This window comes from Trachurus trachurus (assembly GCF_905171665.1).
Source record: "Trachurus trachurus genome assembly, chromosome: 19".
Classification (NCBI taxonomy): domain Eukaryota; kingdom Metazoa; phylum Chordata; class Actinopteri; order Carangiformes; family Carangidae; genus Trachurus; species Trachurus trachurus.
Genome location: NC_139913.1, coordinates 22108070 through 22130679, shown reverse-complemented (window position 1 = coordinate 22130679; position 22610 = coordinate 22108070). Strand labels below are relative to the sequence as shown.

At 43.6% G+C, this 22610-nt stretch overlaps 1 protein-coding gene across 1 annotated transcript in view; it reads right to left on the bottom strand.

Annotated features, from left to right (window-relative positions):
• Nucleotides 1–408: 408 nt before the first annotated feature.
• capn15 (calpain 15) overlaps nt 409–22610 on the bottom strand; it is a 43361-nt gene continuing 21159 nt past the window's right edge. Inside the window, exons 3-12 of the mRNA XM_083993692.1 lie at nt 17894–18102; nt 15119–15302; nt 11969–12192; nt 11297–11422; nt 10096–10248; nt 7764–7925; nt 6731–6966; nt 5825–5994; nt 3669–3847; nt 409–1946 (exon numbers count right to left, since the gene is read on the bottom strand). Of these exons, the coding sequence (XP_083849818.1) occupies nt 1769–1946; nt 3669–3847; nt 5825–5994; nt 6731–6966; nt 7764–7925; nt 10096–10248; nt 11297–11422; nt 11969–12192; nt 15119–15302; nt 17894–18102 (1821 nt within the window). The 3' untranslated portion in view covers nt 409–1768. The remainder of the gene's footprint in view (nt 1947–3668; nt 3848–5824; nt 5995–6730; nt 6967–7763; nt 7926–10095; nt 10249–11296; nt 11423–11968; nt 12193–15118; nt 15303–17893; nt 18103–22610) is intronic.

Below are 22610 nucleotides of genomic sequence, written 5' to 3'. Positions count from 1 at the left end.
CCTTCTAAACCATGCAGAGAACAGCTAAACTATTTTCTGTGTCACAACACGTCTCAGGGGTTTCTTCTCTCTCTAGTTCTGTGTTTGTGCGCTATGACAAAATGGTAATTTGTTATTACGCGGGGACTCTGTGCTGTCGCTAATGTGCTGTCGGTGTATTCTTGTGGGAGGACGGCCCAGATGCTTCGTGCTGCACCCAAGCAAACAAAAAGTGGTCCCTGACCTCCCAGAGTAAACTCAGCGGCTCCTCTTAAGAACTCCCCTATGGCAAACTGACTGTTCAAACAGCCAGTAGCTCCTCTAGCACTCCCTAAGTACACTACAGTGGAAATCGACATGCTGGCAAACGGCTCAAGTGTGTGTGTGTATGTGTGTGTGTGGGGGGGGGGTGGGATGGACAAATACTCATTGACCATCTGTACCGAAAAAAAGGAATCAGTCACAATCACAAGGATGCAAGACGCGACGTTAATCCACTCTCTGTGATGTCTCGTGTTCAGATGTAAACTAAATTGCTCAGCTGGATGTGGAGAAGGCAGCTCGCTCACCCCCACCACTTAAAACCCCTAACAGACTGAGTGAAAATGAATAAGAAAGCAAAAGAAAGAGGAAAATCAGTGGTTGTTTCTCTGTGGGGGGGAAACAGAAACAGTTTGGTTGTCTATCAAAGCACCAGGATGAGAATTCTATTATGTGCCGGTGCTTTTCAAGATAAAAACCTCCTCAATCACAACAATACTTTTCTACACCGCAGCACAGCGCAGCCGGTAAGTGGTGACAAACAACGGCGATACAGAAAGATGCTATTCCAGCTACCGTCCACCTGCCATCCAATCAGCTTGAGGTTTTTTCGCTTCATCTGGCTTTTTTTTTTACTACACAAATCATGAGTTTTGGTCCTGAGCAAGAAGAGCACTAGACAGCACTGCTGTGACAATGGAAGGTGGAGACGCACAGTACTGTATGAATGATGGCTTTTTCTACGACTGCAAAAAACAACACAAATATGGACAGCGAGACGGCAACAAGGGTCATGTATAAAACACGTAAGACTGATACTGATACTGACAGGTGTATTGTGTAAAATAAAATTTAAAAATGAGTAAAAGGAGAAGTTGGGTTTGGCTCATTGAGTACCATGTTGAGGGCCTGAAGTGTCCCCCCTTTGTTAGCTGTCTTTGTGCACGACATGAAGGGTGGTGGTGGTGGTGTCTGATCGTTGCAGGTGATTGGCTCATAGGTTGTGGGCCGGCAAATGGCTCAGTAGTTACAGCACTCCACCCTTACAGCTTTTTTGAAGCACATTTTGAAAGCGGGTTCATCTCCAAGCGCCACGGAAGCGAGGGCTGACATCTGTTCCACATACAGCGCTTGTACCAAAAAAAAAAAAAAAAAAATCTCTCCAGAATTTAAAGTAGTCTGAAGTGGATCCTGGTGAATCATTGTTTTGCGAGTACGTCTTCCCTCATTTCATCCTGACATGGCACATCCACTTGGCAAGGGGGACAGGGCGTGTTGAGGGCCGGATGAAAACTTCAGCATTTATGGAGCATTAGGAAGAGAGCACAGAAATGCTGCCCATTCATGCTTTACATTCAGGTGTGTGTTCATCCAATAAAAAGACACACAAATACACATCTTTCTCTGTGTTTTTTTTTTTTTTAGGGCTGCACACGACACTCGACCACCCTGGCCTGCTTTTTTCCAGTGGTCTTGACAGTTCATTGGATTGGAGTCTGTGTATGTACAAGGGGGAGTTGGGCGGTGGTCATAGCGGCCTGGGCCGGTGCAGGCCGTCAATGTCCGGGGTCAGCTGCGGGCTGTGGGTGGCTTTAGTCGGGGTCCAGTCTCCCAGAGAAGCCTGGGCTGCCTTGCGGTGAGCCAGGCGGTGGGTGATGGAGAATCCAGCGTTTCCTTCCAGCTGTGACAGTACAACCAGCACCTGCCTGCAGGGGGAGACACAGAGCGTCTGAGCTGCTGAGACACCTCCAGTTTGGGGCCTTTTCAAGTCAAGGACATGTTGAGCATTCTGAATATGTATATGACGCTCTTCAGTTGTGAATTTAGTATGATGCAGTAAAGTAAGGGAGTGTAGAAAAATACTATTACATTACAAAAAAAGAAAGCCCCCCACATTATAATACATATCTTCTTTTGTAGCCTGTCTTTATCTCTCCTTCAAGGTGTAACTTTTTTTTCTTTTTCTTTTTTAAATAAATCTTATGATCGGAAACTGATATTAGATATTTGGTACCAGCCATTCGAAGGGTTTTCTGGCCACTGCTGATCATTTTCATCAAGTCCCTAAACATGCAACAGATCTGGGAACTCATTAAAGGGATAGTTCACCCAAAATTCAAATTTCATTATCTACTCACCCTCATGTCGTCTAAGGGCTGGGAGAATTTTCAGAGTCCTTCGTGCCTTCTCGGAGTTACGGGGGGGGGGGGTCCGCGCAGCAGTATTTGTCCATATAATGGTTGCGAATGGTGCTCACTTTTCTTCGTCCAAAAAGACACACCAAAAAACATCCAAATACCTCCACACAGCTCATCTGTAATGTCCCTCTTGTATTGAAGCCCCAACATGAGAAATTGTTCCGAAAAAAATTAAATAAATCTATATTTTAAGCTTGTTTGTAGCGGAAGCTCCCAGCACTGCTCTTCCTGGTCCGTCCAAATCTCGTGCGATCATGTTGGGGCTTCAATACAAGAGGGACATTACAGATGAGCAGTATGGAGGTATTTGGATGTTTTTTGGTATGTCTTTTTGGACGAAGAAAAGTGAGCCCCGTTCTCAACCGTCATATGGACATGCAGTGCTGCACGGAGCCCCGCTGTAACTCAGAGAAGCCACGCGACTCTGAAACTTCTCCCAGCCCTTAGTCGACATGAGGGTGAGTAGATAATGAGAAATTTGAATTTTGGGTGAACTATCCCTTTAACAGTTGCTCACAAGAGTAAGAGCTAGGATTAGAGATAAATATACAGTAACAATCATCGTATTCTAAATATGATCACCAAGCAGCTGCATACCTTATTAAAGTGATTAATAGTAACTAAGAAAAGCAGAAAACAAGACTGTGATAATGCAGGTGTGAGAGTTTTTATCAAGTGATTCGACACAATGTTCTTATGGTGAAAAACGACAATGTTCTCATGCTTGGTGACTTTTTACAGTTTCCTATTATGCGGCACATAAGTGTGAGAGGGTACGGCCGTGAATCAGCGTTAATGTGCAGTAATGTGTCTGAAACCTTCATAGAGTAGACGTGCAAAGAAGCTCAATTCAAGGAAACCTAACGATGTGTGAACAGCTACATCATGCTCCATTCTGTAGGTGCGTATCCACCCATTAAATCTTCAAATCTTTAAAGGGCAGTGTAATTTGGGATAAACAGAAAACAAAAGCAGCTACGTCTTGTGCCGGAACCAGCCTGAGGAAGATTATTAAGAAATGTAGAGTGTAAATCCTCTGGGATCACTGCGTTTATACTAGTGTGTATGTGTGTACAGATATAATCGTCTAAATGGGTGGATGTTTGCTGCACCTGTACCAAATGTTCCCAGAGCATTTAATCTCTCCACTTGTTATCTATTCATGTGATTCCTAACGAGGCAAAATATAGCTCTCCTAGGTGTGTGTGTTGTGTGTGTGTGTGTGTGTACCTGTGCAGAGGTGGTACGCTGTCGATGGTCTTGAGGCTGCCGCGTGTCGACACCACGTTGAAGCTGTCAGTGCAGTCGCAGGAGACGTGGAGGTAGTATTTGGGGTGGCGGTTCTCCACCACCACGATGAGCCCCGCCCAGCCGTGGGTCAAGTAGTAGCACGTCATGCCTTCGCGGCCCTGAGAGGAAAAAAAAAAAAAAAAAAATCGTACAGATGTTCATCGTACTGGAGCAATGTTTACGATGCCTATAGGCGCACGTGTTGTTACAGGTGCAGTCAGGAAGCTCAGCTCAAGGTTTAAATCATTTATTATAACAATAATCCCTCCTGCAGAGCTTCATTTTCACACATTTTAAATGCTAATACACACAGAGAGTGACGGGAGTTAAAGTGGCTGAAAGCAGGTGGTGGTGTCGTGGCAGGGCTGGAAGGACTGATTATTTTAGCTGACAGTGATTTCAGTGGGGTTCTGCATTTCATTTCATTTCACTGAAAAAAAAAAAAGACAAAAATGACAATGTGATAATTTTTACATGTTGTTTTACATGTGGAGAGCATGGGGCCTCATCATAGTACAATGTTCCATTCATGGTTCATTTTGCCTTCCCCCAAAAGAAAATTGTAGCTCATGCAATTTGGATCTTGCACCTTGATTAAAAAAAAAATCATAATATTTTGATTCCGTGCTCTCACCAGTGTTACTGTATGTGAAGCTCCATGCAGATGAAATCAGTGCTAAATTGACAGAAGAACCATCTAGTGTTACTGATAATCATATCTAACAGCCATAGACAGGGCTCCGTGAAGTAAAAGGAATTTTAATAAAGATAGACAATAGAGAAGTTCAGGCTGTAACATCAGTCGGTTTGTGTCTCCTACCAGCTCGAAACTTGCGGCCATATTGTGCTGCTTTCCCTCCAATTTAGGAGCATTCTGGGGTTTATATTCTATATATAACTCTCTGCATGTGCTGTGTGCCCCAAGCTGGTGTAGCTGAAGAGAACAATATTTCTTCTAATAGCATAATCAGTGCACAGTAACTTTTTTTTCTCCCTTCATACCTCATGGTGACACTGCGTTCCTCTCTATTGAGACCATCTACAGAAAGACTGCTAGATTTCTGCCAGTGAGACAGAGCAGAAAATAAATAAATGAAATAAACCTTCATCTTTTTGATGAACTAACACCAGTGATTTGACACTGACGTTTTCAGATTCTAACTACATTGTTGTTGCTTTGAAAAGGTAATATCAGTGTTTTATCCAGCAGTACTTTTTCATAGTGTTGAATCGCTGCATTTTGCATTCACACCAGCGACTCTCTCTGAAGGTGAGATGACTTTCATCTCTCATGCTGTGACCGCTGATCTCTCTTTTGGGGCCTGTAATTGTAATAAAGTTAATAAGAGTGCAGCTAAACTGCCTCAGCTGCTGTCTTTTCACCTCACTAACATCGTCTACGAATCCCACTGTAACTGCAAAAACAGCTGTCAGCAGGACGTGTATATTTGTGGCTTGTTTTTTCCTTGACTTAGGACTGGTCCAATTATTAATTAATATCCAAAAAGTATGTGTTTTTCTTTTCTTTTTTTAAATCCATTTTGTTAAACACAAGAAGTGTAGTGGCTGCCATGCCCTCCTGAGCACCTGGCCCACCGGCCATGGGAGATGAATTCTTGGCGAGCTGAATGATTTAACAAAGATGATCTCCAGTGTTTAAAAAGCTTTGTCATCCTCTAAAATACCAGCCGACGTGACAGCACTTTTAGGAAAAGCGCTGTTCAGGGGAGCAGGAATAATTTGTTTCTTTTGGTGTGAGGTGTGTGTGTGTGTGTGTGTGTGTGTGTGTGTGTGTGTGTGTGTGTGTGTGTGGGGGGGGGGGGGGGGTTAGATAATGTGCACACACTTGCATTTGTAAAGGCAAAATAGGATTCGGGGCTCGGCTGCTGAGGAAATCTGAAGTGTTATCTCAAAGTGGCTTACAGAGCCGCAAGTGTTCTCCAGCTTCACAAGCGTATATCATATTCAAAGATGAAACTTGTTTGTGTGTGTGTGTGTGTGTGTGTAGCTGGATGGGAGGACAGGGAGATGAAAGCAAGGGAGTGAGGATACAGTAACACGTGTACCGCTCTTGTTCTGCAATCAGCTCGTCTCACCTCGTGTCTCTCCCCTTTGTTTTCTGTGAGGAGGATGATAGCATCAGCCAGCGTGGTGGCGGTCGCCTCCACCTGCTCCACCATCACCTGCCTGGAGCTGTAGATGGCCAGGATGTAGCCGGGGAAATCCTGGCTGGGTCGCCGCGCCGTTCCACTGGTGGGGCTGGAGACTTTTGGGGGGGGGGGGGAGGGAGGGGACAGACAGCGATGTATCAGACACAAACTCAAGGCTTCTGTTAAAGGGATAGTTCACCCAAAATTCAAATTTCACTCATTATCTACTCACCCACATGTCAACTAAGAGCTGTCAGTCCTCCGTTCCTTCTCTGAGTTACTGGGGGGGTCCGCGCAGCAGTATTTGTCAATGGATACCAACTTTCTTCTTCCAAAAAGACACACCAAAAAACATCCAAATACCTCCATACTGCTCGTCTGTAATGTCCCTCTTGTATTGAAGCCCCGACATGAGAAATTGTTCCGAAAAAAATTAAATAAGTCTATATTTTAAGCTTGTTTGTAGCGGAAGCTCCCAGTGTCTCGGTTCACTGCTCTTCCTGTGTCAGTGCAAATCTCGCGTGATTTGCACTGACCGGCGGAACAATTTCTCATGTTGGGGCTTCAATACAAGAGGGACATTACAGACGAGCAGTATGGAGGTATTTGGATGTTTTTTGGTGTGTCTTTTTGGACGAAGAAAGTTGGTATCCATTGACAACCATTATATAGACAAATACTGCTGCACGGACCCCCCCCGTAACTCAGAGAAGGCACAGAGGACTCTGAAAATTCTCACAGCTCTTAGTCGACATGAGGGTGAGTAGATAATGAGTGAAATTTGAATTTTGGGTGAACTATCCCTTTAAATGACGAGTAAATATTCATCAACATCTGCTTCTGTGCACCCACTCGGCGTCGCTGGGCCTCCCGTCCCGCTGACGTTCATCTGCCAGTGGTTGAAGGCGCAGCAGACGACGGCGTACTCCCCCGGCTCCAGCATCACGTCGCAGCCAACGAACTTCTTCACCGCCCGCTTGCTGTGGGCCAGCAGGCGACCCAGGGTCAGCTTGTTGCCGCTGCCGAGGGAGGCGCGGAACACCATGATGCACAGGTCCAGCAGGTGGCTGTCGGCCGTGTCGGAGCGCCTTGGGAGGGAGAGGAGATGTTGGAGTAAAGAAAATAATCCTTTCAAAGATGTATCGAGATTCTTAATGGGACGATTCTGTCACATAATCGATTTTTAAATTCAAATAATTCATTCAAATTTGATTGATATTGTTCACATACAGAGACAGTGATTTTTTTTTTTTTAAAGAACAATGCCAACATTTACATTTGGTTTTTGAGAAATTAAAGCAGAAGTAAGCGGAATATTTGTGTTAATATAAGTCTTAAATAGTTATATCGTCCGACAGCAATCACTTCTATAGAGTGTTTGGTCTGAAACACGGGTCTGTCAGTCACTCTGCTCTGCTGTAAGCCGAGAAGAATACTTTCCTTGTATCCTACAACCTTTATCCAATGAGGAGAGAGAATGGCATAAAGCAGCCAAGGGATGTGCGTGAATGTGGTGACGTAGGGACGAGGACCAATAGATCCATGACGACGGCGGGGACTGCTAACTCCATCGACTGACAAGAATTTAGCCAAAACAAGGCTGGGCCTTTTCTTTTTCCTTGTGTGTTCAGACTCTAAGGGAGCTGCTGTATTGTGGAAATGCATTAAAAATATATTTTATATAATGTAAATAAAAAGTTATCAAATTTATTTGGCTATTTATGTTAATTAATGAAAAAGCCATGAAAATTGAGGATGTGATGCATCGAGACCGTAATTAAATTGAATCGTGACGCCAGTGCAGATGCACACCACTAGAAAGGAGGGGAGGGAACAAAAAGGAGGGGGTGGGGGGAGCTAAAAGCTGTTTCCTTGATGAGCGTACCTGCTTCCCTCCTGGAAGAGAGCAAACTCCAGCGCCGTCCTCTCCAGCACGGTAAGAGCTGTGACAGTGACCGGCCCGCTGGCCTTACTGGGGAAGCAGCCCTGTAGCCGCACCTCCTGCCAGTCTGAGTGAATCTTACAGATGTCCACCGAGTCAAAGTACCTGTGGGAGGAGGAGGCAGAAAGCAGAGGGTGTCTTTTAGCCTATATACAGTATGGCATCAGAAAAATAAGTCTATGCTCCCAGTGTATAAAATCATATTTCCTCCTTTCTCCTGTCATGAGCCAAGTCTATTTGTATGCATCACAGGCACCTCCTAAACATTAGCATAGCCTCTGTGGGTGCTGCTGTACAAACACCATTTACCTTGCTAACATATCAGACCTCCTCCTTCAAAGACAAGAGTCCCCGAGAGAGCTTCTGCTCCTCACTTTCAGTCTTTTTCCATTGTTTCATCACTTCTTAACCCCACTCTGACAACTGTCTTACATCTCGCTTTTGTCTTCTTGACAATGGAGAAGAACAGAGAGGAAGAAGTAGAAGGTATGCTGAGGGTTTCAAGGTAGATTTTGATCACTAGAGACGAATGTCTGGCTGCTGAAATCTTTTGTTTCTTAATGTTTTGTAATAATCTTTTAGAAACACTATGAATAATCAGACAATTTCTCATTTGTCCACTTGATGCATATTGATCAATATAGGGGTGTAAAACCTTTTTTTTTCTTTCTCCACGCTGACACAAGCCTGGGCAGTCACAGCCTGTGGGTTTGGCGTATAGAAAAAAAAAAAAAAAAAAAAAACTGAGAGATTATTTCACTGTCAGGGAAAACGACAAACACCCAGAAGACAGATGGGATTGTCATCTAGCTCAAACACATTTTTCAGGTTGGAGTCGTTCAGGAGGACAGCCACATTTTGTTCAGACACGAGCGACCTGAATAACACACCGACTAACACATCATTTATCCTGGGCTGAACCTACTGACCTAGTAGACTAGACAGCACTCGTCACACAGTTTGCCAACAGTAAGAAAAAGAAGAAACATTTTCTTAGTGAGTTCGGCTCTGTCTTTGAGTTCACTTTCTGGTAGTATAAAATCAGGTTAGTTACACAAAACATAAACACTGAGAGAAATGTTTTCGATGATAGTCACACTGAATCTCATAAAACCTTATTAGATTTTTTGCTTTTGAGTGATTTTCAGGCTGCTCATTCAGTTTGGCTTTCTGCTTTCCATTTTGTCACGTCATGTTTGCTTCAGTTCTGCTTCAGTCCTGGGCACAGACTCCCACTCATGTTTCTGATTACTTTCAGATTTCGCTTTTTCAAAGTGTTTGTTGACCTCTGCAGGGTCACTGTCGAATGAAACGGTCATTTTACGGAAGGACGCAGCTAGAAAAGCAGCTGCTAGTCAGTGCTCCAGACTTTGTGCAACTGAGTGACAGGATTAATCTAATATGACAAAACACATTACAAGCTATAACAGGTCTAAGTCCTTGCCTGCCAAATCCCTGGCAACCAAAGCAACCATAAAAAAAAACACAACAAACACAATTCCATGAAAAGCCATGGTGTGTATGATTCACTTGTCAACGTACACAATGTAATACAAAACCCTCCCCCCCGCTGTCATTCAGTTTGGTGTCCGTACCAGATGGTCAGTAAAATCCACAGAGGCATGAGATTACTAAGCCATCAATCACACATTACGTACGTCAATCACAGCACAATTAAACACGTTGAGAGTCGTTTCACCTGCGCACAGTTAACAAAAGCTTTGACATTTGCTTTTCGAAAAACAGATGGTGTTGGGTAGAGCTTTTTCCTGGGATAAATCCTGTCACGTCTTAAACCCAGTATGTCTGGAATAAACAAAAGACGTGGGCATGCGTAGCATTAGCGCCCACAGCCACCGTGGCTAATATTAAATCCATCATTCCGGTGGGCTTAGATATCGACTGTGAAGTCGTCCCCGCATAAACACGAGAACGATGATAATTCATGTTGACAAAACATCCCGGGTTCAGACATTGCCGTGACTCGCGAGGGGCCTCTGGGGGCCGACGGGCGAGAAGTGAGTGAATATGCTTGTGTTACTCTAAGATGTGATTCCTTTCTGCAAAATTGGAACTTGCAGGTTTAAGATATTGTAATTCCATTGTGGTTCTATTTGGTCTTGGCGAAAATAGCCCGAACGGTTTAATGCATCTCATTCAGCATTCATTTCAGTCTGTAATGAAATTTCATTCACACCCACTGTTTCCTGAGGAAGCATCAGAAAGGCATCACTGGCCTCACACCTGTTTTTTTTTGTGCAAACTTGGCTCTTACTTTATGAAGTCGGTGTACTCCATCCAGAAGACGCCCTCGCTGCTGCCGTGAGCCATGAGCTCGTGTCGCAGGTGCTGCGGCCAGTCTGTCCACTCGTCCGACCAGCTGCCGTTCCATGAGAAGCGACCCCACGGGTTACGCAGCCGTAGCAACCTGAGGCGGGCGGGAGCAGAGTGACAAGACGGGGGAGGAGAGATGGGGGATGGAGAGCTGAATACAGGAGCCCGTTAAAGTGACAACACCTTTCAGTCATCGCCGCATCCCCGTCGCTGCAGACTTTTATTACTCCTCTTATGGATGACTGGCTACTCTTAACAACCCATTTCATTTCATGGCCTCCTCCCTACTGTAAAAAACTTAGGGGTAATAGAAAAGAGTCCCCTCTTTCTGCAAAAAAAAAAAAAAAAAAAAAAAAAAGGTGCAGGTGAATCACAGTTTCCAAGCTGCTTTTCATCTCCTCGGGCTCCAAGCAGGAGGACTCCAACTCATTTTAGATCAAGTGCTGTGGCCCAATCTTCCACTCCGATTGCTTTATGGCAGTAAATTAAAGTGGCTGTGTGTGGCTCTTGAGCAAATTACATCTCGGATTTACGGCTACTCTCGACTTCCTCTTGCAGGTAGGACCGAAGAAGCTTCCATTGTGTGAACTTCACAAAGCTCCTCTGATCAAAGTGACCAAAGTGACCAAAGTGAACGGATGTGCACCCGTTCTCCAGCGTTCCCCACCTACCTGTGAATGGCTCCAGAAATGTGCTCACAGAATGCATCTGTCCAGTCAATTCTACACTTCTTTCATCTTATGAGTAAACAAAATCTTTAAGGCACCCTTTTTCCAGTGCCAATACAACTTCAAGTATGATTTATTAGTCGTGACTATACGTTCTACATCATCCCTGTAAGATGCTAGAAGAATAGGAGGAAAAAGCAGCTTCGGCCTTGAGACCACAATTATGGTATAATTCACCATTCTGTTTTCTGATTGAATTTTTTCTTTAAATAGTATCCTCAATATTCTATTACAAACAAACAAACAACCTTCCCAGATAATAATGTTGTTATCTGAATTGGTACGGCCTCCAATTTGAATAAATATGAATGTCACAATAGAAAACATGAGTCAGAGGATAAAAACATGAAGGAAATAGAAAGAGCGAAGACACTAGAAGTCGTGAAAATAAAAAAGACAATTAGTCCACCGCACCTGTAACCCTGAACGTCTCGTACATCCAAGATGGAATAAGCGTGTCGAGGCCGCAGACCCAGAGACTCATAGACGACATCGTCCACCTTCATGTTGCCTCCTCCACAAGATGCTCCCATCAGAAAGCTACAAGACAAGAATGACACAGTATGAGACAAAAGGGTTTACAACAAGGAGGTAACCTACAACTTCTCAGTTTGACAGAGTTCATATTTGATGTTTTTTAATTGTTTCTTTGCTTATTGAATCTTCCTGTGACCAGAAAAGCCTCAGAATCAAACTGATCAAGTTAGGTACAAAACCACACTGCTGATATGTGATTTGTCTTTGTTTAGTAAAAAACTTATGTTGTCATTGTTTTTCCAGACATTTGCCCTTTGGTACATGAAATACTGCAGCTTTTCTGACAGATGGACCTGCAGTTTGGCCACAGATGATTTGGCCCCTTCGGAGTTCTGCTGGTTGTTTCATGTTGCTTTGAACGCTCACATATCAAAGCTCTGATTAGCAGAGCTCTTTCATTACTGACATATGCTGCAAATTGGCACCTTTGTAGCTTCGTAGCAGCTGACTGTTTGTAGCTGTGATTATTGTGAATACATTCTGTTGGAGAATCAGAGTTGACAGAAATGAGGATTTCGAGGATGAAGACATTTCCTCTTTCTCTCTCACCCGGCCTCCTTGGAGCTCAGCATCTTGGCCCAGATGAGGTCTGTGTCGATGGGTTCCTCCCGGGGGTTGGTGGAGCTGACCTGGAGCATGAGTGAGTCACAGGGAGCCCCCGTCAGCGTGGCCAGGCCCTCGATGGCGCGCCCTGCCTGCAGGGCAAAGTAGGAGCCATGGAGTTTGGCCAGGGCCTTCTCGATCAGCGCCACCCATAACTGCTTCCTCTGAGCCTGGAACGATGGGAAAGAGAGCGAGAGGAAATAATAGAACAGGATGTTGTTTTTGCTATAAGGGTTTGTTCTAGGTATTGGCTCTCAACCGGTTGGCAGTGCTTCAAGGTTTCTGAACATGATAACCTCATCATCACCTCTCACTTTATTATTTCTTTCTTATCATTAAGCAACAGTTCTGTGACGGTTTCGTAGAGGCACGTCTTACATTTTCTTCTTTGTGAGTGTCTCTCCTAAAGGTCTCATCGAAGAGATGGACATCAGACCTTTCATATGAGCTCTTGTATTTTTTCTTTTTTCTTTTCTGGGTTGACTGTTTCCTCCACCATGACTGTCTGCTTCTATCATGACTGTTGCTTCTATCATGACATGTGTTGTTGTCATTTTACTATGAATACTGCACTTTAAGATGTCATTATACCCATCCTATATGACGACCTTATGTCTGATTACATTGTTTGGGTTGAGAACTTTGTTGTAATTCTTGTAATTCTATTACATGACGACCCCTTTTTTTGGCCTGAGCCCTGGTAAAATATTTTTATTATATTTTTATAGTGTTTTGATTGTGACACAATGTATATTGATCTATATGCACTGAAATTGTTAATGTCATGGTATTGAAGCTGCTGTGCTATTTTTTTTAGCTATTTCTGTTAATTCTGTCACCTGTGAGTTGACGGCTGCATGCTATCCTCTCCTGATCAAGTCATGTGACTAGTAGTATTTAAGATGGCTTCTGTTATCTATCCTACTGCCTGACGAAGAGCACACCTTCACTGCTCGAAACGTGCGTCACTACAATAAATTGATACGCTGAGTCCTGCAGAGTTGCGAGTACCCTTGTTTTTTCTATTTTGTCTTAAAAAAAATACGACGTAGATCAGATATAGTGTTTGATAGTATGTTTCTCCAGCATGTCTGAGGCCCCACTATTTGCCTCGACTTTATTTGTTGCATAATGCAGTACTTCATTTGTCCTGTAATTGACTGTTGATTAATTAGACCTCTAGGTACGTTCCTCCTCTGCACGCTCCTCTGAGACTCGCTCGCGATAAAGCTAGATAATGAATTACCTTGAACTCGTATTAAGAAGTTAATATTACATTGTTGTAAGGCTGCAACGATGAATGGGGTGAACATGGCTTCATGACGCACTGTTTACAGGCACATCAAAGAGTTTATGTTCAGTCAAACATCCACTACATGTTTTATTACCTCCAGGGTTTACAGTGACGTGTGAGTAAAAAAAAAAAAAAAAGATGACTGCATGCCCACGTGCATCCTATGAGTTTCTTTCAAATTGATTCTGATGCCCCCATGTTGTGTTCACAAGTGTTCATATGTATGTGTGCATTTGTATATGAATATATAGATGATTATTTTGTCATATGGGTGTAAGCGAACTTGTGTACTCGAGATATCACGTGCACAGACATATATGTGCATATTTGTTTTTTCTTTTTGATGTTTCTTTTCTGCTAAGCCAGACCGCAGTAACTACGTGAAAATTCCAAATTGAGTTTTTTGTGAAATTGAACTTGTCAATAAATGTTTTATCTTGTGTAAAATTTTCAGCGGTCAATTTTGCTCAGTTTTAGAGATATGAGGTATGAAAAATTGCAGTAACTACCAAATCGCTCTTGAAACTGAGCCAAACCGCAGTAACTACAGTTACTGCACTCTGCCTCTTTTTCCCTGTACTTCAGCTGCAGTTACTGCGCTCTATTACACACTGCTAGCCAGTTACGGTAGCTAGCTAACATTAGCTTCGGCAGGTTAGCACAAGCACATAACACTTTAGCTAAACACTGGACATTAAATGTTAGCTCACTAAAGGTTGTACTGTCAAATTATTAATCATTTTTGAGGTGGCCAAAGTTAGTAATTAAGTAATGAAAGCTGGAAGAAAACAACAACATTGTAGTTACTGCACTTTGCCTCAGTATTACCTGTCTATCTGTTTAAGGAAATCTGGCACCAGAGCGCAGTATCTGCTTTTTAGGGGTAAAATGTAAAATATGTGGTCATATATTAAATTGCATGAATATTACTTAAAGCAGATATCAGCTTCACGGCCGTTTCGGCTAATGCTGCGTTCAAGGCAGGCTTTTGAAACCGTAAGTTACAGCTTCAAGTCACAACTACGACTTGGTAGCGTTCCAGGTAACCCGTAGCTCGTGTTTTTACCATCCTGTTGTCTGTGAAAGTTCCCTATAACGGCCACTCGTAACTTCCGACCCGTGAACTCGTACCAGATCGAACTGGTATGACTTCACAGGAAGGAAAAACACAAAGTACGAGTTTCTTTGAACGCACCATGAGTTAGCAGCCCCCGCCCTTGTCAGGCATCAATTGGTCCTCGTGCTACGTCACCACATTCACGCGCATCCCTTGGCTGCACACACAGCCCTTCATGCCGTTCTCTCTCCTCATTGGATAACACTTGTATCCCAGAAGAAATGTTTTCTCCTCGGGTTACAGCAGAGCAGAGTGACGGAGAGACTCGTGTTCCGGTCGAAACACTCTATGTAAGTGATTGCTGACGGAAAATATGACTAATTAGGACTTATATTAACAAAAACATTTCACTGATATCTCCTTTAATGAAAACCTGTCAAATCTGTGTATTTTCACTAATCTACCTACAACACATTTGGAAGGCAAATCAAAAAACTTTAAAGTCATTTTTCTCAGTTTCAGTGTTTGCGTATTTACTGCGGTCTGGCTTAGTAGGGCAGTATAAGGGCACAACTTGGCAAGCATTTGTATTATTTAGCCACATCATATTGTACCCATACTTACTTTTGTCCATTACACTGATGCTACCTATGTTTTGTGCAAAAAAATGTGAAAAATAAAGTTAAAAAAAAAAAATGGATTCTGATGCAAACTCTTCCACCTTAGCATCATCTACATGTCTGACCTGAGAGAAGAGGAGGTAGCCGTAATCATCGCAGGGCAGCATGTCGTCCACCAGCACGGTCGTCCACGTCCCGTCTTTACACAGCCGAACCTGGTAGGCCCCCTCTGGACAGATGGTCCTGGTGATCATAACCCTCTCCACCAGCTCGGGACGCTCCGCCAACACCGCCAGCGCACTCAGGAACCTTGCAAAGAGAGATAAGGATCCAATGAACTGGAAAATGAAACGCTGGATCAGGAGGATGTAACTTAAAACTTAAAAGTGTAACAACGGTGTGAACCAGGCGGTGAAACGGGCGGAGAAGAGAAGACATAAACGATCAGCGGGTTGTGACGGACAGGTGGGGATGGTTGAATGGATGCTCGGCTTTGTCAAACAGCCGGCCGGGGATAAGGAATGTGGACCGACAGGCGCAGTCAGAGAAAAAGAGAGCCGGTCTCTAAATGTGGAATTAAAACATCCTTTTTTTTCTGCGAGATATCTACAGCAGTTATGAAAAGATTTTCAGCATAATTTGGCCTCATTGAAAATCAATCACATTTGATGAGTCAAGCTTCTCTGCCTTCTGGTTACCTCCCCATTACTGTTAATTCACCCTGCAGCAAAGACAAACTGGCTCCTCTAATTAGCTTGCAAGAGAAATTAGTTAATCAAAAAAAATCAAACTACACCAGAAAATGCTAATTCTTTGCACAAAAGTAATGCGGCTGGGGAGGCGAGGATCCAACTTAAAAGGAATGATTTTTAAAGTGAACATTAGCTCATCGGGAAAAATGTAGACGGAGATCATACAATTCTGATGAAATGCCAACAAACAGAGGAGGTTTCGGAACAAAGAGCTAAAAATATTCCTCTGTACGCTGCTGACTTACCACTAATTTTGCACAAGCAGGATGTCGACCCCCTTTATTAACGACAAAGCTTAAATTTACCAAACTGACGAGTTACTTTTGCCACCGGTAATGCTGCCGCCGCTGTTGCTGCTGCTGTGATATCTACAGACGGAGGAAATATCGCTTGCAATCCAGCTGTCAATGTGTGTTAGCTCAGAAACGACTCGGAGCCCTGAGAAACTCTTTTGTGTCGGGGCTGGAAATACGTGTTATTAAAGCTATATTCCATCTGTTGGAGTGGCAGCTGAGCGAGGAAGATCAGCCCATTCTGTCGCTGATGAAAAACCAATCGGCTCCAAAGAATCAAATGAAAATCCAATTAGCCGTGCTATAATGTGACTCTGATGTCAGCTTGTATCGCAGTCGTACTCAAGGACAAGGGTGATTGGCACTGCTTTCTTCTGCTGTCATTGGCTGGGGTGTTTGCTGGTATATTAGGACATGTCTGTGTGTGTGTGTATATATGTGTGTGTGTGTGTGTGTGTGTGTGTGTGTGTGTGTGTGTGTGTGTGTGTGTGTGTGTGTGTGTGTGTGTGTGTGTGTGTGTTAGAAGCAGAGTGAGAATGAGAGAGATGCAGCCTAAGAGGAAGGATTTGGGTTACATCCTGTTGCGAGCGAGAGGATTCCTCTCTGGGGACGGTTATTTTTGATAAGCCGTGTGTGCTGGTGATGAAGTGAAAAGTTGTATTGGAACAACTTTGTGACTGACTGCTCTTTGTTGTGTGTGTGTGTGTGTGTGTGTGTGTGTGTGTGTTGCCATCCACCATCTTCCTCCACATATACACACACACACGTACCCCAAAGGACACACAGAACAAGGGCAGGGAGATAAAGCATGTGTCCAGACACACATTCCTGTGAATAATCTCCCTGTCAGGTGTATCTGTACATCTGTCCAACTTCAGCCTCCTCTCTCACTCATTTAATCTTCGCCCTCTTTCTTTTTCTCTGTCTCCCAATCTTTTTTTCTTTTTTTTTTAAGTTTCTCGCTCTCGCTTTCTTTAGTTATTGTTTCTCTGTCACTGTCTCCCTCTCGCTCTCCTTGCTTCAGGCTGCAGCAGACTCATCTCCAGCAGACTCACACACACACACAACAACACAGACTCTAAGTGTTATCTGTTGTCTGTTTTATATTCCTCTGACCTCTCACATAGACTGGATGGAATAAAACACTTCCTTCTGCTTTGGGGATTTTCAGCTCCTCTAATTTGTCCAGGGTCAAAGCATTAATCAGGGTATATTTCCTTGTACTTGTTATAAATGAACGATCTGTCTCTCGATCATTCAGGTTGTCTAGACCAGTGGTTCTCAAACTTTGTTACATCAAGGACCCCTAAATTGACACAAATTAGACCATGGACCCCCATTGGACAAAATTTTGAAGCAAACACCAGAAATGCACAAATATTTGTTCCGAGACTGAATAAAGTTTTTTATATTAAAATTAGGGCCAATGGTGTGAATTTTTGGAAATATTATAGAGACATTTCTGGAGTGGTACAATTTCTCCAAAAACATTTCTAAAAAGACGTGGTTAAATTCTCAAAAAAAAGTAAAAAAAAAAAAAAAAAAAAAAAGTAAAAAAAATTCTAGAAAAAAGGGGTAACATTTTCAAAAAAAAAAGAAGTTAAAAAACAAAATCTGGAAAAAAGTGGTAAAATGTCTAAAAATAAAAAAAGAATTCTCAAAAAAAAGAAAGAAAAAAGTTTAACAATTCTAGAAAAAAATTTAAAATTTCAAGAAAAAGTTGGGGACCCTCTTGAACCCTCTCGAACCCTCTCAAGGACCCCTGGGGGTCCCCGGACCCCACGTTGAGAACCACTGATCTAGACTGATTAGTGTGTCCCCCGAGTGTCCTTGTGTTCGGTTTCCGTCGGCTCACCAGCAGTTTCCCAGCAGGCCTTGCAGGATGTCGGAGGGCCGCGGCGTGCGGAAGACGGACCACTTGACGCCTCGGTCTTTGAAGTTGCTGCAGTTGATCTCGTGGGGGCGCAGCCACTTTTTGATTCGCTGCTGGACGCTGTCGCCCTCTGGGAAGCCCACAGAGCGAGGTCCCGGGGGGAAGCTGTCATCCACGAAGTTCACAGCGTTCTGAACAGGGACGACAGGGAGAGAGGGGACAGAGATGAGAAGTGATGAGGGAGGGAGACAAAAGAGTGAGACTACTGAACCTGGAAAAATATGAGGATTGTTAGGAGAAAATGTCTTATCTAAAGCCCCATAAATCTACACCCAAAGGAGCTGGTGACAGCATGAGGCAGTCAGGATATAGGACACACATGCAAATCATTTTCCCAACATTTCGAAGCGCTTCACTCTCTGACATATTCCTGCAGAGCACAGCGAGCATTTAAAATGACACGCTGCTGAAATGTAGCTGCCCCTCTACTGTACACGGGGCTTGGTTGACATGGATACATTAACGGATCCAGACACCCAACCTGACACAGTATCTGCCCATCTAAAACTTTCCTGTACGAACCTGAGAGGGCAAACGGCCACACGCATGCAACCCTATACGCTTCCCTGTTTTGTGGTGTCAGGAGTGGGCTCGGCCGGTCGTGTTGTGTTGTGTGTGAGGCAGGCGGGAAGGAGAGAGAAGATGCATTGTGGGGCGGGCACCCCACTGGTGGCTCACAGTGAAGCGAATTGATTGGTTTCCCGTCCCCCACAATCCAATTCCGCAGCCTGGATACAGCGTTTCGCTACCAGGCGGAAATCTGCTCCCGACGATGCCTCGCCGCCCCGACCGCGCAAGGTCTTTGTGTGGCTTAGCGATTCTGTACCTGACTGGCTTATGTTTGACCCTTGTACTGGCTTTAATTGTGTGTGGGCTCAGGGGCCAGTGTGGATTTACCACAGAGGTGTAGAGAGAGGCAGAGAGAGAAGCCTCGGCCCTGAACATTTACAGCGACTTAACTTCAAACCAAAGTCACCCGGAGCAAAAATCGGTAGATAAACAAAGACTATTGAGTAATGAAAGAAAACAAGGCTGTGATCAGTGACCAAGAGGTTAAAGAGTCAGCCTCATTAGGTCCAAATTGCTCCTGTCAAGAGCTCGGCTCCAGCTGTAAGGTAGTTGCTGTGAGTCAGGCGCTCATGCGGAAAATCTTTGTTGAAAACACTTTTATGTAAATACACATCATGGATGGTTAAGCTAAGATAAATTAAAAGCCTGTTAGCTCTACTGCTCAGCCACAAACAGGTTAGAGCTGCCTGCATTCATAATCTAGCAAGCCACCGACCATTCAACCACCTGTGGCCATGATTTCATTGGCTTAATCTGGTGAGTCAGGTGTGGACTTATCCAGTTAGTTAGTTAACCTGAGCTGGGTTTCTACTTCAGCCTAAATAGGTAGTAGTTATTTAAACATTCTGTGTTTTACGATTTAAAGGGATAGTTCACCCAAAATTCAAATTTCACTCATTATCTACTCACCCTCATGTCGACTAAGGGCTGTGAGAATTCCGTGCCTTCTCTGAGTTACGGGGGGCTCCGTGCAGCAGTATTTGTCCATATAATGGTTGTCAATGGATACCAACTTTCTTCGTCCAAAAAGACACACCAAAAAACATCCAAATACCTCCATACTGCTCGTCTGTAATGCCCCTCTTGTATTGAAGCCCCGACATGAGAAATTGTTCCGCCGGTCAGTGCAAATCACAACACAGGAAGAGCAGTGAACTGAGAAACTGGGAGCTTCCGCTACAAACAAGCTTAAAATATAGACTTATTTAATTTTTTTCTGAACAATTTCTCATGTCGGGGCTTCAATACAAGAGGGACATTATAGATGAGCTGTGTGGAGGTATTTGGATGTTTTCTGGTGTGTCTTTTTGGGGACTCTGAACATTCTCCCAGCCCTTAGTCAACATGAGAGTGAGTAGATAATGAGTGAAATTTGAATTTTGGGTGAACTATCCCTTTAATTAATTATTTTGAGATACACAAGCTTGTTTTCTATCTCTCTCTCTCTCATCTGCAAGTTCAAGGAAACTTCAGTGGATGAATAAACCAGGAGAGTCTGGTGATGTTATACACAGTACACCAAGTGCACCAAGTCCCTAAAATTTGTGCCATGTGTTTTTCAACATATTTTTAATCCATGGCACTTTCACATCCAAACAGTAGCGTTGGTGCACCTGCTTCTTATCTCATCATGGATACATTTGAGCCAATAGTTCCATTTATTCGAGTTTATAGTGACTGTGCAGTCCAGACTGAATTTAAATCAACTCACATCAAGAGCACAGGGTGTTATGAGGGAAATGTTTTTGCATCACCAAGGTCCAAGTTAGTAGTTGATCTGAATCTGAGCGTTCATTCACGATAAATGCATTTATTTTCTAACAAACAAGCAGACAGAGATAAAATATATCAATAATAGTGATAATAATATAATAAGAATGTATGAGTATGGATAATTTAAGAAGAATTGAGGTATACAATTAAAGAAAAGTTAAACATTAAAACATTAGTACCAAAGTACAAGCTATTATATTATTGGATTGTGTGAAGTACTGTGAATGAGATGCACATCCACCGACATTTCCCTGTCGTTGAGTTTGCGGCGCTGTGACGTCTAGCAGTGTAAGTCTAGCTGAGTGTACCTGCTGCTCCTGTCTCTGATTCTATCACTGGGCACATGCCAGCGTGAAAACCCAAGACTGCAATCAGCCAATTCTGTTCTGAGCTACGAAAACCTGCTGCTTCCTTCCAGCATCTTCCCAGACTGCACACAACTGGCAGACATACAAGGCCTCTTCTGAGGATAGTAAACAGTGCAAATAAATCGAATAAAACTGACGCGATCTGGTACGTTTGTGAGCGAGACTTCCACATGTTACAAACAACATATTGATATCGGAAATACGTGGTGACGGGGGAACGACGGAGCCGGATGTCGCAGCGCCACATTTATTAAAGCCAAAACAAAAGTGTCCCAGAACGACCTGGCATGTGCGAGATTGTCACAGGCAGTGAGAACCTGTCACTGCAGGCAGTCGGCAGTTCCAATGCGACATGTAAAAACCAAGATAAAATCCCAAGTGTGGGAAAGAAAGAAGAAAAAATCTCAAGCAACAAACAGCACAGAGAGAGGTGTTGAGAAGAAAACTAAAAAACAAATCAAAGTCAATCTGTTGCCATGTCGCATCTTTTTGTTGCTCCATCAGAGGGTGACATGCGGGGAGGGAACAGAGGAACCAGTTCCAGCCATGCTGGGTTTTTACAGTTCACAAGCGGCGCTGATGGCTCTTAGTAGCGTTTACTCGTTTGGCACGGTGAGTAAGCGGACACGCTCTGGGGCACTGGCACCGAGCGCACGCCTCTCGCTCTCCAAACCAATCAAGGAGAGTAGAGAAGCAAAAGAGGCAAGAGAGATTAACTGCACTCAGGTGAAAAGAGAAAAAAAATATTTCTTTGACAATAACGCTTCACTTTTTTGGTCTTTATTGATCGCTGCAATCTGGATAAACTCCCCGGTAACTTCCACAGTAAATTTCATCAGCGGCACAAAACTGCCATAACCCGACAAGTCTGGGAGCTAAACAAATAAAACTTATGGTCTGAAACTTTTACCGTGCTTGTGCGAAGGGACTCTCCCCACACACACACACACACACACACACACACACTGCCTTGTAACAAGCTAAACCAAAAGCTTTTATCATTATTACATTTTCACCACTGGTGTTGTGGCGCTTGCCAAGTGTTAATGCCTTGACAGAGATGGATTAAAAGGACTAGCGACTCTTTCTTACCAATTTTTACCTCCCTCCATCTCTCTGACCCTTCAGACTAAGCTGCAGCAGTTGATGCTGTTGGTGATTACATTCACTATAGGGAAGAGGATCATTTTTTGCTCCTCTTCTCTCCAGCACCGCTGCTAAAAATAGACCAGCCCCTGTATTCACCTTAACGCACACACTCACACTCACACACATACACACACACACACACAGAGCCAGCCAACCACACATTAACTGCTACACTGGAGAATTAAGTGCAGCCATGTGGAGAGGGTGGGATGGGGGTGGAGGGGGTGCGGTGGGTGGCGAGGGGAAAGCATATTTTGAGATATTAGCAGAGGAAGAAAAAAAAAAAAACAGCGGATGGAGGATTGATGTGATGAAGGAGATGGGATAAAAAGGAAGATGAAGGGGAGGGGGGTGTACTTTGAAGAGTGCAGAGGGGCAGAGCTAGAGAGAAGGAGGCCTAAAATATTTGTCGAAAAAAAAGGGGGGAAAGATGATAAAAGAAAGAGTATCTTAAATGTCGAAGTTAAATTAGGGAAGAGGAGGGGAAGGTTGGGATGAGGGATCTCCCATATCCTTCCTTCCCACTGAGCCAGCTTCCCTCCCACGCTCACAGCAGTGGGCCCTGTGACTTTCAAAGAAGATATTATTAATAATGCATTTTAAACCTCACTTCATGCTATTGTAAACATGGCATGATAGGTGCCATGGCGATGAGTAAAAAAGAAGAAGTGGGCACGCATCGCACACATCCCCAAATAAATTCAGAAAATATGAGCTCACTCCTAAAAAAAAAAAAAATGAATAGTTCTGGATTCTGGTTTCACAGTGTTTAATTAGTC